Raw genomic sequence first — 16,784 nt, 5'->3', positions numbered from 1 at the left:
TCGATCATTGTAAATGTGACTAAATATAAATATGAATAATAATGAAAATAACGTAATTATTATATCAAAGTTATTTATTATTCTTTCTTGCAGTAGCCGAGGCTCTGACAGTTCAGAATCCAATGAGTCTCAGACTTATCTTCTCAAGTTGACTTCTCAGGTATGATTAAGAATCTCTGCCTGTGGTAAGGATGTATTGAATGGGTACTCTCCTTACTGTGACTAACAATCAGACAAAAATACGCTTGCAGTTACGTAATTATTGTATAGCAGTAACTGTTACTTCCTGATTAGGTGACATTATCTCTAAATCATAGAATTTTCTATCCTTAGGATTTGTAAACCCTTACTTTAAAGATCCAGAGAACGAGCTTCTCAAAAGCCACATCATCTGTAAATGAGAGTTAACATAAGTAGCATAACATAACATACATCACCTGACTACAAATTCAATGTCCATTTATTCTTTTATTTAACAACTATATATTGAGCTTCAGCTATGTGTTGGGGATAGAGCAGTGGAAAAAAATGAGACAAAAATCTTCTTTCATTGCTTTTATTCTAGTTGGTGGAAATAAAGAAATGATGAGAAATAAGTAAAATATTTGCTGTATCAGGTCATGGTAAGTGCATAAGAAGGAAATTAGAAGAGGAGGAGGAGGAGGGAGTTCAAGTGGTGTTACGTACTGAATGTTTATGCCCCCACCAAATACACAGGTTGAATACCCTCAATGTGATGGTATTAGGAGGTGACTAAGACAAGTGACCACGACAAACTGAGACACTGCTCTCTTAGGACCGAGTGTGCGATGCTGCTGTGACAACATCTAAAAATGTGGCGCCGGCTTTGGAACTGGATGATGGGTAGAGGCTGGTAGAGTTTTGAAGTGCGTGTTACAAAATGCTGATATTGCCATGAAGGCACTTCCAAAGGTGACTCTGGTAAGGGCTCAGAAAGGAAAGAAGGGGAGCAAGTGTCCATCTTCTTAAAGAATACACAAATAATCATGTACAGAACCTTGGTAAAAATATGAACATTAAAGGTAATCTTCATGAAGTCTCAGAAACAAACATGTTATTGCCTGATGGAGAAAATTTTAATCCTGACTATAAAATGGTCAAAAATTTGGCTGAATTGTGTTTGTGTTCTATTGTGTTATGGAAGATAGAACTTGTGAGTGATAAAATTGGATATTTAGCTGAAAAGATTTATTTGTAAAGTGTTGAAGAGCAGCTTGATTCCTCCTGACTGCTTATAGTGAAATGCAAGGAGAGATAAGAAGGAATTGTTAAGCCAAGAGGAACCAGAGGGTGAAGATTTAAGAAATTCTCAGCCTGCAGTATTACAAAAAATAGGAACGTGTGTTCAGAAGAGAAGAGTAAGGGTGTGAAGATCACCTGATTGTTAAGCAGGTTAGTGTGAGTATGAACCACAGAACTAATCAGCCACCCCATCAGGAAAACTGCCAGTTTGAACTAAAGCAGTGAGAGAGAGGACAGAATGAAGGAAGGGTTTACAGTATGGTACCATAGGTCTATTTGCAAAAGCGCAATGTTCTGCAAGACAAGAGAAAAAAAAAGGCCTCAGAGGTAACTAAGAGCTCATTCAGGCCACCACCACCTAGATTTCAACAAGCTAGAGGATAAATGGCCTTTAATGGAGGCCATGGAGGCAGGCTGCCTGGAGCCGCGGGCCGCATCATGGGCAGTGCCCTGGCAGAGAGCCGCACAGGAGCAGCAGCCTGCCGAGCTGCAGGACGATGTTGCCACCTCAGTGGGTCCAGATGACAGAGCATTGAGCCAGAGAGGATGAGTGTTGAGCCCTAAGATCTTGTTGAGTTTGCCTTGCCAGATTTTGAGTTTATTTGGGACCCATCGCCCTCTCTTTCTTTTCTGACTCCCCCTTTGGGAATGTCTGTCCTGTGCTATCCCACCGCTGTATTTTGGAAACACATAACTTGGAATGGGATGGGATGGAATGAATGTATTTTTCATGAGAGAAGGACTTGAATTTGGTGAGCCCAGGGACAGAATGCTATACCTGAATATTTCTATCTCCCCCCAATTCATATGTTGAAATTATAATGCCCAATATAATAGTGTTAGAAGGTGGGCCCTTTGGGAGGTGATTAGGTTATGAGGCCAGAGCTCTCTGGATGATTTAGTACCTTATAAAAGAGGCTCCAGAGAGATCCCTAACCCCTTCTACCACGTAAGGATACAATAGGAGGTCTGTGACCCAAAAGAGCGCACTCACCTGACCATATTGCCACAGTGGTCTCAACCTTTACACTGGAGAACTATGAGAAATAAATTTCCTTTACTTTAAGCCAACCACTCTGTGGTATTTTGTTATAGCAGCTGAATGGAATAAGACAGATGTATTATTTTTCTATTCCTGAGTAACAAATCACCGCAAGCAGTAGCTTAAAACTTCGCAGATACTTATTATCACACTGTTTCTGTGAGGCAGGGCTTCGGGAGTGGCTTAGCTGGATGCTTCTGTCTAAGGTCTCTCAAAAGAGTATAATGAAGGTGTTGGTCAAGCTATGGTCTCACCTGAAGACCTGACTGAGGAAGGATACACTTTTAATTATACTTACATAGTTGTTGACAAAATTCAGTTCTTCAGAGGCTGTTGGGCTAACGACCTCAGTCCCTTATTGGCTGTTGATCTTCAGTGTCACATCCAAGAAATCATGGCCAAATTCAGTGTTGTTAAGTTTCGTCCTTTTTTTTTTCCCTAAGACTTTTATCCTTTTAGGTCTTACATTTATGTTCTTAATCTATTTTGAGTTAATTTTTTATTTGGTATTTGGTTAAGGGTCCAATTTCATTCTTTTGCAAGTGGATATCCAGTTTTCTGAGCACCATCTGTTGAAGACTGTCTTTCCCCCCATTGAATGGTCCTGGAGCCCTTCTCAAAAACTACCTGATCATTTCTACAATGATTTATTTATGGGCTCTTTATTCTTTCTCTCTGATCTATATGTCTGTCTTTATGCCAATACCACACAGTTTTGATTACTGTAGGATTGTGGTAAATTTTGAAATCAGAGAGTACAGGCTTTACAGTTTTGTTCCTATTTGGAGTCCCTTGAGGATCCATGTAAATATTAGGATGGATTTTTCTATTTCTGCAAAAAAAAAAGTCATTGGGATTTTGGTAAGGATCGGATTAAATCCGTAGCCTGCTTTCGGTAGTACTGATATTTTAATAATATTAAGGCTTCCACTTCATGAACAAGAGATACAATTTAATCAATTTTATCTTCTTTAATTTCTTTCAGCAGTGTATTTTGATTTTCATTATATAGTTCTTTCACCTCCTTGATTAATTCCTAAGTATTTTATTCTTTTTGATGCTATTGTATATGGAATTTTTTGTAATTTTCTTTTCAAATTATTCTTTGTGTATAAAAATGCAATTGATTTTTCTGTGTTGACTTTGTATCCTCCTCCATTGCTGATTTATTAGTTCAAACAGGTTTTTTATGGATTCTTTAGGGTTTTTAAAATATAAGATCATGTCATCTACAGAGATCATTTTCTTATTTCCCATTGCAGTGCTTTTTCTTCAGTTTTCATGCTTAATTGCTCTGGCTAGAACTTCCAGTATTCTGTTGAATAGAAGTGATAAAAACAAACATCCTTTTAGGAAATTCTTAAAAGAAATTCTTTAAGTCTTCACCATTGAACACAATGTTAGCTGTAGGTTTTTGGTACATGGCTTTTATTGTGTTGAGGTAGTTTCCTTGTATGCCTTGTTTATTGGGATTTTTTTTTTTTGTAATGGTGAAAGGGTGTTGAATTTTGTCAATTGCCTTGTCTGCATCAATTGAGATAATCATGTGGTGTTTTACATTGATCGACTTGGTATGTTGAGCCATCCTTGCATTCAGGAATAATTCCTATTTGGTCACTGTGTACAATCCTTTTAATATGCTGCTGAATTTAATTTGCTAGTCTTTTTTTGAGGATTTTTTGCATTAATTTTCGTGAGATGCTGGTCTTTGATTTTTCTTGTAGTGTCTGTATGGCTTTAGTAGTAGAATAATACTGGCCTCATAGAATGAGTTAGTAGAGTTCCCTCCTCTTCAGTTTTTTAGAAAAAGTTTGAGAAGGACTGGTACTATTTCCTCTTTAAATGCTTGCTAGAATCCTCCCATGAAGGCATCAGGTCTAGGGTTTGTTGTTCTTGCTGGGGGATTTTTGATTACCGATGCAGTCTCCTTACTAGTTATTCATCTGTTCGTATTTTCTATCTCTTTGTAATATAGTCTTGCTAGGTTTTGTGTTTCTAGGAATTTGTTCTTTCATCTAGGTTATCTAATTTGGTATATAACTTAATAAGTCTTAATAGATTTTAAAAGATAGCTGTCTTACAAAGTATCTTCTCTGATCACAACAGGATGAAACTGCATTAATAACCTTTTTCTTTAAATGTATTAATCTCTTAAATTATATGGGAGAAAAGTGCTCTTTAAAACCATTGTTACAAAAATAAACTAGCTTTTACAATTCTTCATGTTGTTACCTTGGGATCTTTATTTCTCTCTACAGATTCAAGTTAGTGTCCAGTGTGTTTTCATTTCACCTTGCAGGATGCCCTTGAACTTTTCTTGCAGGATGTGTCTAGTGGTCACAAAGAAAAGCTGAGAGAGTTCATCTGGGAATATCTTAATTTTTTCCTAGCTTTTGAAGGACAATTATGCCATTTTTTAAGCACTTTGAATATGTTGGTGCACTATCTTTTGGCCTCCAAAGTTTCTGATGAGAAATCTAATAAACTTTTCTTTTTTTAAAGACTTATTTATCTTAGAAAGACAGAGCGTGCAAGAGGAGGGGCAGAGGGAAAGAATCTTCAAGCAGACTCTGTGCTGAGCACAGAGTCTGACACAGAGCTCAATCTCATGACCCTAAGATCATGACTTGAGCTGAAACCAAGTGTCTGAGGCTTAACCAACTGAGCCACCCTGGTGCCCTGAGAAATCTAATAATCTTTTTGCGGATTCTTGCATGTAATAATTTGCTTTTCTCTTGCTACTTTCAAGATTCTCTTTATCTTTGAAAGTTTGATGATAATGTATCTCATCATAGGTTTCTGAGTTCATCTTGGAGTTGAGCTTGGATATTTACATTCATGTCTTTCATCAAACTTAGGAAGTTTTCAGACATTATTTCTTCACTTAGTGGCATTTCTGGGTTGCTGGTTTCTCCAGCTCTAAAGCTGGGATGTCTGAAGCAAAAACAAAACAGAGGATCTACTCACATTCCTGCTACTCCTCTGCTCCTGAGGTCCCTAACCAGTCTGCCACCTTCTTTCCACTTTTTAGAGCCTCTTATGTTTAATTTTTATATAATACCCAGGGTTTTTAGCTGTACTTAAAGGAATAGAACTGAAAGTCTCAAGATAGTTTTATATCTGCATATATATGGTCTTTGATGTGTTAAATATTAATTTTAAATATGACTCTTTTATTTAGATAAAAAACAAGAAAAAACACCTGAAAACAAAGAAGGAAAGAAATTCTACCATAACAAGTCATCAGAACACCAGAGAAGAGCAAGAGGTAATGCACCGATCTGGTTATTAACAGTTTTTGAAAAAATGGTTGCAGGAGAATGGCAGGTCATTTCTTGTTACACTTCCTATACCCTAATTCTCCCCCCCACAGGAAAAGTCAATGATTAAAACTTTGCTCATATTATTTGCTCTTTATAAAAACACAAAAAAACTTTGACAGACATGAGGTGGGTTTTATTAAGGTACTATATTTAAATCACTTAGTTTACTCTGAAAAGTATTTGAGGCATCTTACAAAGATACATCTAGGATAGAAATTAAAACTAAGAAAGCTAATTAAAATGAAGAAAAATGGCAGTACAAAGGTGTAGGAATAGATGATGTTGCAATATCGATTTCCATCATGACAGCATGAGGAGCTCTGCAGATCCATTCACCCAGCAAAAATTGGTGATACTAACACACACACATATACACACACACAAAACCATTTAAAGTTTCTGGAAGTTGTCCTGAGGGCAAACAGCAAATGAAAAAACATCTATTTGTGAAAATCTACTAAAACTTGATAAAAAGAAAACATCAAGAGCCTGTGGTATTTGAAATCAAGATCTTCCCTATCCCCCAGTGCGGCCAAGAACACAGGGCCCCCTCTGTCCACAGATGCCAGTCTGAGGGCTATCTTCCCAAGGAGGGCAGGGCATCAGTATTTCATATCCTGCCTCCAGCTCCCTGTTGTTGAGGTGAAGTTCCAGGTGAGTGCAGCCAACAGGTGGGGGCTCCCTTCTTCTACCCAGGCCCCATTCATGAGACAGAGATTCTGCTGGGAGTGCCACATTACATATTTTGGCCCCAACTGCCCTTGCCTTGGCTTCTAAAATGCTGATTCCACCCCAGAAGAGGCCAATACAGAAGACCTGAGACTACTGCCCGCTTTCCACCTGCAGCTCAGCAACTAAAGGGGGGGTCACTGAGAGAAGAGTGCCATTGTCCCCACCCCCAGCTCCAGAGACACTCAGGTCAGAAATTTTGCCTTTGGGGAGAACCAGACAAAAACAAATAGCCTTTTTTTTTTTTTTTTTAAGATTTTATTTATTTATTTGACAGAGATCACAAGTAGGCAGAGAGAGAGAGAGAGAGAGGAGGAAGAAACAGGCTCCCTGCAGAGCAGAGAGCCCAATGTGGGGCTTGATCCCAGGACCCTGGGATCATGACCCAAGCCGAAGGCAGAGGCTTTAACCCACTGAGCCACCCAGGCGCCCCACAAATAGCGTTTTTAAAGAACTTTTTATTTTGAAAGAATTACATAGTCACAGGAAGTTGCAAAGAAATGTATGTACAGGAGCTCTGCTGCAGCCTTTACTTCTCCTCCAGTGTTAACATCCTGCAGACATACCATATCGATGCCGTAAGCCTGACACTGATGCACTCCACAGCGTGCACACACGTGTTGTGTGCAGTAGTCCTCATAAATTCTTAATTCTAGTCTCGCACACTGTTAAGAGTAATAGTGCATATTTTTACCATGATACCTTATTTTTGTTTGTAAATTTTGCAATCTAAGCAACATGAGTATGCTTGGGAGGGGGCCAAGATTATAAAAAAATTTCAGTAAACAAACTCTCTAATCTAATCTAATCTCTAAATGAGTGTGTTAACTCATTTGCAGAACTCAATAACCAAAGTTAGATTTTGTTGGTGGGATTGTTTCTTATTGTTTTGTATGTAGATTTTGTGAGATGCATATATATTTACTTCTCTATGGGGCTCGAAGTGGAGCACAATGTGGGACTCAATCCCAGGACCCTGGGATCATGACCTCAGCCAAAGGCAGAAATTTAACAACTGGCCACCCAGGAGCCCCTATTTTTAAGTTATTTTAAAGTATCCTAGTTAACTCTATTTCCTACCAGGTCATTCTCAATAATTGATTTGGAAGACTTTGTGCAAAACAATTATGGATTACCGTGGTTAGAATTAGGAGATCATGGTCATAAGGACACTGGCCTGGTGATTTTCTGTAGGATGAATGTGGTAGTTTATTGCTTACATCATCATTTCAATCAAGGAAAGAGGGCTAAAAATGACAGAGTTCATCAAATCAAATCTTATCACAAGTGAATTTCTCCAGCCTAATTTTACCTCTTATCTCTACAAATTCTCGTGATTATATAATATTGCTGTTTTTAACTTTGTATATTTTTTCTAGAATATTTCCTTTCTCTGTGCCTTTAATAATCAAGTTTTGATTTTTTTTTTTTTTAAAGATTTTATTTATTCATTTGACAGACAGAGATCACAAGCAGGCAGAGAGGCAGGCAGAGAGAGAGGAAGAAGCAGGCTCCCCGCCGAGCAGAGAGCCCGATGCGGGGCTCGATCCCAGGACCCTGAGATCATGACCTGAGCCGAAGGCAGCGGCCTAACCCACTGAGCCACCCAGGCGCCCCAAGTTTTGATTTTTATACTTTCATTTTCATAATGATCATGTCAAATTTTTTGCTGCCAATTTTATCTACAAAGAAGGGAAGTTTAGTTTTTAACTCTCTGTCATAGTCCATTTTTCATCATGAGTTGATATGCATAGCATGTTGGCAAAAAAATGTTGATGATGTTTTCAATATTTTTTTCCTTTCCGTTGCCCTTTTGGAAAATGCTTTATAATATCCACATAGCACAGATGCAGAAACAAAAGTTTGGAAAAAAACTTTTTGAACAAAGTTTGGTCACGTGATTTATAGACTATTCAGGATTTGTCATAATTCTATGGTGTTTTATGTCTCATTTAGTCTAGCTGGGTCATTACAACTTTTTCAAGGTAGAAAACAATGTCATGTGTATGCTCTTACTACTCTGGACTTTGACAAGCTATGAAAAAGTATTTTTTATCTTTTTTATACAAGGATAGTTTTGTAATCAATTATACACTTTCACACAATTTTATGTATTTTTACTCATTTCATATTCTTACCTACATATTTATTCTCATTTAAATGGGATTGTAAGCACACATTTTTTTGTCTCTTTCTCATTGTAAATAAATTCTATATGAAGTAAAAAAGATTTTTAACTCCCTTTAGTAGTGCCAGAATATCAGTATTTTCTTCTCATTGCTGTAGGAGAAAAGTGGTGTTATGAAAGGTATTAAGAGGTTCTGATTTAAGAGGCATTTTTGTCTACTCTAAACCTATGATAAAATGAGAAATGTTGAAAACTGCTACACCAAGGATGATACAGGAAATATACTGCATTTTCATGTTTATAACATAGCATTATTTTACTTTTGATTCTGTGTTCCATTAGGCATGTGATAAAGGACGTTTAGTGCAAAGACACAGAGAATCAGATTCTGAAGTGAAAGGTAATGTTCTGCTTCTAAACAATTCATTCATTCAACGAACACTTTTTTGTGCCACATCATTGAGGTTGTCATTGTGCTTGGTGCTAGGGATATGAAGTAAGCTACACCATTTCTTGCTCCCAGCAGCTCATTTTTAAAAGGGGGAGAAAAACAAGTAAACAAATTGACTGCAGTGTTACAGGTACAATGCCAGTATTCTAGACTGGGCTCCTAGAGAGCACAGAGAAAGGAGTGGTCAACTACACTGGAGGGTTGGAGTGAGTGGCCATGAACTTGATGGATATCTCTGATTTGAGAGGTTTTTCCCTAAACAGAATATAGGGATTTTAGGTTTAAAAAAAACCTCATTTCTTAACTTAATAGAGGATGAGCTCAGGAGAGAAAATTATGGACTATTCATTTACTTCTACTGGAATCTGCTAAGTTGGATATGAATTTGACTCTCTATCTGCATTACTATTCATTTATACCACACTTATTTCCAAAAAAGGATTTGAGAGAACCTAATTAAAAAAATATATGTACATATAAATATATATATATATATATCCATTTAGTTTATGATCTAGCAGGCTAACTAGAAATAGAAATGGGAATAATAACCACACCAAGGAAAGGGGAAAATTATATTATAACTAATATGGTTTATTGACTTGAAATTTAACTACTCTTTCTCATAGTGATCATACAAGAAAATCACTTTTAATATATAACTTTAATATAGTCTTCTGTTGAAAATTTAGTATCAAAAATTAGAACTGAAAAGCACATTTTAACCTTTTTCTATGTCTGAGCACATATATTCCACGTTAATTAACCACAGAATGTTCATGTTGTTTTGCAACCTACATTTTCATTTAAAATTACAGTATATTATAAACTTCTATGTTATTAAATGGTGGCAAAGTATTCCATTGTATTAGTGAACCTTAAATTTACCTACCTCCCTTGTTAAACTTTTCTTTTGCTTCTTTTCTGTTATGATAATGAAGACCTTATAACTCTACTTGTACACATTCTTATTTATGATAGACTCCTAGAAAGGAATTGCTGACCCAAAGGGTATGAACATTTTTTAGACTTTAACAATAAAGAGCAAAAATGCAACAAAAATTCATATGTGAGAACTGTTTGCATTAGTTTATTGAGCTAAACTATTTACATGTTCTAGCCTTTTTGTTTAAAAAAAGAAAAAATATGAAGTGTAAAAGATTCAAATTATTTTCATGCTACTAATGATCTTTTGTCATCTTCTCTAGATACAAAGCCAAATGTATCAGATGATTGTATATTTGATTATTTCAGAAGAGCATTCCCTAATCAAAGTTTGGGTGAGTAAACTAGGAATATAGATAGTAATTCCTAGTTTCCTAGCAGTGGTTGAAGTTGGCACAGTTCCTTTTTTTTTTTTTTTTTAAGATTCTATTTATTTATTTGACAGAGAGAGATACAGGGAGACAGAGAACACAAGCAGGGGCAGAGGGAGAGGAAGAAGCAGGCTCCCCACTGAGCAGGGAGCCCAATGCGGGGCTTGATCCCAGGACCCTGGGATCATGACCTGAGCAGAAGTCAGATGTTTAATGACTGAGCCACCCAGGCGCCCCACAGTTCCAGGACTTCCATTAGCACCCCAAAAATCACATTTAAATGCCACATCCCTTTATTCTCTTTCAATATGGAATAGCCACTTAGCCTTTCTTTGTCATGCACAGCCCTGGCATTTTTGAAGGTCATGGGCCTGTTGTCTTATACAATGTTTGGTTTTAAAGTTTTAATGCACTCAAGAATTACCTGGGAAGTTTATGGAAACCCCAGCTTCTGAGTCTGAGCTGGACTTTGTTGTTAGCCCCTGAATCACATTTTTATAAGATACTTGATAATTCTGATGTTGGCAATTTGCAGGCCATACCTAGTGACTTGCCACTTTAGGAGCTATCTTGAGAGATGGTGAAAGGCCAGATGGTTAGGACCTAGCCTCTCAAACCCTTCTTCATCCTGCATAGCTTTCTTTCAATACTGTTCTGTTCAAAAGAAAAAGATTTTTTGACAACCACTTGCTACAGCATAGAAACCAAGTTCTATAACGACGTACTAGACTTCCAGTGAACTGGCTCCTGACTACCTCTCCAGTTTTACCTCTTGCCATCCTCTGCCTTTCACTTTTAGACCTCAGCAAAGATGATCTTCTTGTAGCCTCAGAATAGATCCATCTTACCACTGTGCTTTTTCTCCTGTTGTCTTCTCTGCCTGAAACATATTAAATTTTAGTAAGGTATCAAATTTTAGTAAGGCTCATCATATAGAGTTCATTTTAAGAAGAGTTAGAAAGATTGAGTGATACTGATGTACACAAACGGCTCTGCTTGTTCAGAAAACAGGATCAAATCCAGCCTGGAAATCTCGGGGAATGTTTTCTTGAGAGAATTGATCCTTAAATTATGATGCAGTCTTAAATGACAAAGTTGGGCATTTAGCAAAAGGCAGAGGGTCACTTCCTTGAATTCTTAAAAAAAAAATTGGGGGGTGGTGGTCAGTGGTTTTGTGATCTTGTATGTAAATTCTTTCCTTACTTGAGATATAATATGTCTGGGACTAGAAATAACTCACTCAGAGCCTTTTGACTTCTGTCATCTCTTACCAATATTTATTCTTCCCTTTCGAGAGAGAATAAAACTCTATTTGATAGAAAGAAGCAACTTAGCTGAGGGATTCTGCTTTTTCATCCATCAGGATGATGTTATTAAAATAATCCCAGCAGAACAGACTTAAACATTCTGTGATATATAAGTAAAATTTACACCTTGTCAATATTTATTCATATCTTAACTCAATATTTTAACCTTCCTGACACTGTTCTTCTATGTCTCAACCACTCTCTTATCAGTCTTTGTTATGTAATCTCCTTTTCATGTTTCTTCATGTTCTTTTAAAAATCTGATGGTCATCTGCTTCCCAGAAGTCTCATGTTATACTGTCAAGGATTGTGCTAGATACTAGGATAAAGTAGAAATACAGTCTATTCTCAGTAAGTAGAGTGACAAGAGGCAACAGAAATATAATGTGATCAATGCTACGTGCTATGTTATGGGATTATATAGGAGTTGTTTGGGGCGAGGGGAGTACCAGAGAAATTATCTCAAGAAAGACAACTGTTAGAATTCCAGGGTCCAAGTGAATATATATATATTTTTTACCAAGATATGAATCTATTAAGAATTAAGACAAGGGGCACCTGGGTGGCTCAGTGGGTTAAGCCTCTCCCTTTGGCCCAGGTCATGATCTCAGGGTCCTGGGATCGAGCCCCACATCAGGCTCTCTGCTCAGCAGGGAGCCTGCTCTGTCCTCTCTCTCTGCCTGCTTCTCTTCCTACTTGTGATTTCCATCTGTCAAATAAATAAAATTAAAAAAAAAAAGAATTAAGACAAAAAGACAAACAAAATACCAGCAAACTGAATCCCATATTAAAAGGATTATACAGGGCGCCTGGGTGGCTCAGTGGGTTAAAGCCTCTGCCTTCAGCTCAGGTGATGATCCCAGGGTCCTGGGATCAAGTCCCGCATCGGGATCTCTGCTCAGCAGAGAGCCTGCTTCCCTTCCTCTCTCTCTGCCTGCCTCTCTGCCTACCTGTGATCTCTGTCAAATAAATAAATAAAATTTAAAAATAATAATAAAAAAATAAAAGGATTATACACAATGACCAAACAGAATTTATCCCAGAAATGCGAGACTGATTTAACATATGAAAATTAAACAATGTAGACTTCCAGGGAAGATGGTGGAGTACGAGGATCCTATGATCACCTCATCCCAAAGACAGAGCTAGATAACACCTGCATCAGTGTAAATAACCCAGAAAGCGACCCAAAGACTGCAGAACAGACTCATCATAGCTAAGTGTAGAGAAGAGGACACATCCTTGTCCTACCCCACAAGAGGAGGGAGGGTAGGAAGGGCAGAGATGAGGTCAGGAGCTAAATGGACTGGTGGGACTTTTACCTATAGGGAGGAATGCCACAAATATGGAAAGGAAAGAGTACCAGACCCACACAGCAAGAACCCCAGGCCTGGAGAACCTGCAAGAAAACAAGAGGGGCATAATTTTGAGAGTTCTTACAATCGGTGGAGCTTAATACCTGGAAATTTAAAAATCAGTGGGCTCAACTCTTGGGAGAGCGAAGAGGGCAACAGGAAACTTCAGTTCCCCCCCTTAAAGAAACAGCACAACACACAGCTCCACTGAGATACAGCATGAACACAGCAGTTTGAAAAACACATGGGGTATATAGGAAGGAGATTTGTTTACTCATCTCAGAGTGTGTTCTAGAAGGACAGAGATCTTTGGGAGACTTCTCCAGAAATAAAAGAACTAGCCGGTGCCATTTCCCTACCCCACCCACCAGCCTAGATACATGGACACCTGTGGGACACAGTACAGTGCCAACACTCGTGACCTAACTTGCTAACAGTGTGCCCCACCCCCACATTCTCTTTCAGACACACCCCTCCAAGCAGTCCTCAGCTCCAAGTTGTCTCCCACAGCAGACCTGCACAAACCTCCTAACTCCACGTGAACTGCCCCTCCAATATACCATTGGCAGGAACCCACCTGAGGCAGTTCCACAGGCCCAGAAGGGTGCATGCATCTATGAGAGACCAGCACCATTCCAAAGTGACTCCCGCACACACCAGTCCACCTGCAGCCCTAGCAGTAGGCTGGGGCAGACATGTAGTCTGACAGCAGGTCACACCCACCAACCAAAGCTTCTCAGACAACACAGGGAAAATGCCCAGCAGGTTGGTGCTACAGTATCTCTGGCAAATGCTTAGTTTGATTCCAACTCAAGCCCAAAGCAGTCCCTGATTAGCACACTGACAACACAGAATCAAAATGCTACCCACATTAGGCAAAGAGAGCCAATGCCAATGACTGGACTGGAGGCAAAAGTGACTCAACCATCATAGTAAGGTGCACAAAATACAAAAGATGAGATGCCCCTTAAGCACCAGGTTCTGGTAAGCAGGGGACATTGCATTATAGGGCACCACAAAACCTCTTCTTCACAGGCCACTACTTTGGAAAACAGGAGACGTAGCTGACTTTCCTAAGACCTAGAAACAGACACTGAGAATTATGTTCCAAATGAAAGAAAAGGACAGAATCACAGCAAGAGAACTAAACAAAATGGAGATGAGTAAATGCTTGATAGAAAATTTAAAGTAATTGTCACAAAGATACTCACTGGACTTGTGAAAAGAGTGGAGGACCTCAGTGATACCCTACACAAAGAGATAGAAAGCCAATCAGAGATGAAGAACTCAATAACTGAAATTAAAAATATGTTAGTTGGAAAAAACAGTAGACTAGATGAAACAGAAGAATGGATCAGCATCCTGGAGAACAGTAATGGAAAGCAATCAAGCTGAATGAGAGAGAAAAACATAATAAAAATTGAAATCAGACCAAGAGAACTCAGCGACACCATCAGGTCTAATAATATTTGCATAATCCATAAGGAGAAGAGTGAGAAATGGGAGCAGAAAATATATTTGAAGAAATATCTGAAAACTTCCCAAATCTGGGAAAGGAAACAAAAATCCAGGTCCAGCAGGCTCAGAAAGACCCCAACAAAATCAACCCAAGAAGGTCCACACCAAGAGACATAGTAATAAAATAGCAAAAAGTTGTGATAACAAGAGAATTTTAAAAGTAGCAAGAGAAAAAAATAATTACATACAAAGGAAACCCCATAAGGCTACTAGCTAATCTTTCAGCAGAAACTTTGCAGGCCAGAAGAGATTGTCATACTATATTCAAAGTGCTAAGAGGATAAAATAATACTCTAGCAGCCAATAATAGTCTACCCAGCAAGGCCATCATTCACAATAAAAGGAGAGATAAAGAGTTTCCCAAATAAGAATTAAAGGAATACATGATCCCAAAGCCAGCCTTACAAGAAATGCTAAAGGGGAGTCTATGAGGGAAAGGAAAGACCATAAGCAGGAGTAAGAAAGTAGGAAGCACAAAAGCAATAAAATTATATCTATAAAAAATCAGTCAAGGATTTCACTAAATGAAAGAATGTAAAACATGACACCATATACCTAGAATGGAAGGAGAGGAGTAAAGAATGAGTTCAAAATTAAGCAACTATCAATTTAATATAGACTGCCATATATATGTAAGATGTTATATACAAAACTGACAGTAACCACAAATCAAAAATCAGTGATACACAAAAAATAAAGAGAAAGGAATCCAGGTATATCACTAAAGAAAGCCAGCAAATCATGTGAGAAGAGAGCAAAAGAAGAAAGGAATGGAGAACTACAAAATCAACCATAAAACAAGTAACAAAATGGCAATAAGTACATACCTATCAGTAATCACTTTGAATGTAAATGGACTATATGCTCCAATCAAAACACATAGGGTGACAGAATGAATAAAAAGCAAGACTCATCTGTATGCTGCCTACAAGAGATTTGTTTAGACCTAAACATACATGCACATTGAAAGCTAAGGAATGGAAAAATATCATGCAAATGGAAGTGAAAAGAAAGCTGAGGTAACAACAGAATATACTTCAAAACAAAACAAACAAAATATACTTCAAAACAAGAGACAACGAAGGACATTACATAATCATCAAGGAAACATCCAACAAGAAGTTATAACACTTATAAATATTTATACACACAACAGATAAACACAACAGATACATAAAGCTGCTAGTAACAAACATAAAGGAAGTAATAGTAATACAGTAATAGTAGGGGACTTGAACCACCCCACTTATATCAATGGATAGATCATCCAAACAAACAGAAAATCAACAAAATACAGTGGCTTTGAATGACACATTGGACCAGACGGATCTAACAAGATATATGCAGAACATTCCATCCTGAAACAGCAGAATACACATTTGACAAAGTCCAACATTAATTCATGATAAAAGCCTTCCGGATGTAAAGTAGGTTGAGAAGAAACACACCTCAAAATAATAAAGGCCATATATTTAAAAACCCACAGCTAACATCATATGCAATGGTTAAAAACTGAGAGCTTTCCCCCTAAGATCAGGAACAAGGATGTCCACTCTTACCACTGTTATTCAACATAGTACAGGAAGTCCTAGCAATCAAGACAACAAAAAGAAGTAAGAAGCATCCAGATTTGTAAGGAAGAAGTAAAACTTTCACTATTTGCAAATGACATGATACTACATATAGAAAACCCTAAAGACTCCACCAAAAAACTGCTAAAACTGATGAGTGAATTCACCAAGTTCGCAGGATACACAGAAATTTGTTGCATTTCTATACACTAATAATAAAGCAATAGAAAGAAAAAACAATCCCACTTACAATTTCACCAAAAATAATAGAAAAACTAGGAATAAACTTAACCAAGGAGGTAAAAGACCTATATTCTGAAAACTATAAAACACTGATGAAAGAAACTGAAGATAACACAAATGGAAAGATATTCCATGCTCATGGATTGGGAGAGAAAATATGGTTAAAATGTCCATACTACCCAAAGCAATCTACAGATTTGATGCAATCCCTATCAAAATACTAATGGCATTTTTAATAGAATTCGATCAAATAACACTAACATCTGTGCAGAACCACGAAAGACCCTGAATAGTCTAAGTCATCTTGAAAAAGAACAAGAGTAGAGGTATCACAATCCCAAATTTCAAGATATGCTACAAAACGAGAAATCAAAACAGTATGAAAGCACAAAAATAGATCAGAATAGAGAGCCCTAAACAAACAAACAAAAACAAAACAATTATTTGGTCAATTAATCTTCGACAAAGGAGGCAAGAATATGCAATGAGAAAATGGCAGTCTCTTTAACCACTGGTGTTGGGAAAAGTGGACAGCTAC

At 37.6% G+C, this 16,784-nt stretch overlaps 1 protein-coding gene across 1 annotated transcript in view; it reads left to right on the top strand.

Annotated features, from left to right (window-relative positions):
- Positions 1-16,784, top strand: part of LOC111151947 (ATP/GTP binding protein like 3) — a 55,109-nt gene that overhangs the window by 26,421 nt on the left and 11,904 nt on the right. The window contains exons 12-15 of the mRNA XM_022510189.1: positions 94-160; positions 5,487-5,573; positions 8,828-8,885; positions 10,145-10,216. Of these exons, the coding sequence (XP_022365897.1) occupies positions 94-160; positions 5,487-5,573; positions 8,828-8,885; positions 10,145-10,216 (284 nt within the window). The remainder of the gene's footprint in view (positions 1-93; positions 161-5,486; positions 5,574-8,827; positions 8,886-10,144; positions 10,217-16,784) is intronic.

This window comes from Enhydra lutris, unplaced genomic scaffold (assembly GCF_002288905.1).
Source record: "Enhydra lutris kenyoni isolate GAN:26980312 unplaced genomic scaffold, ASM228890v2 scaffoldscaffold27, whole genome shotgun sequence".
Classification (NCBI taxonomy): domain Eukaryota; kingdom Metazoa; phylum Chordata; class Mammalia; order Carnivora; family Mustelidae; genus Enhydra; species Enhydra lutris.
Note: the sequence above shows the minus strand (reverse complement) of the source record. Positions and strands in the feature narration are given on the sequence as shown.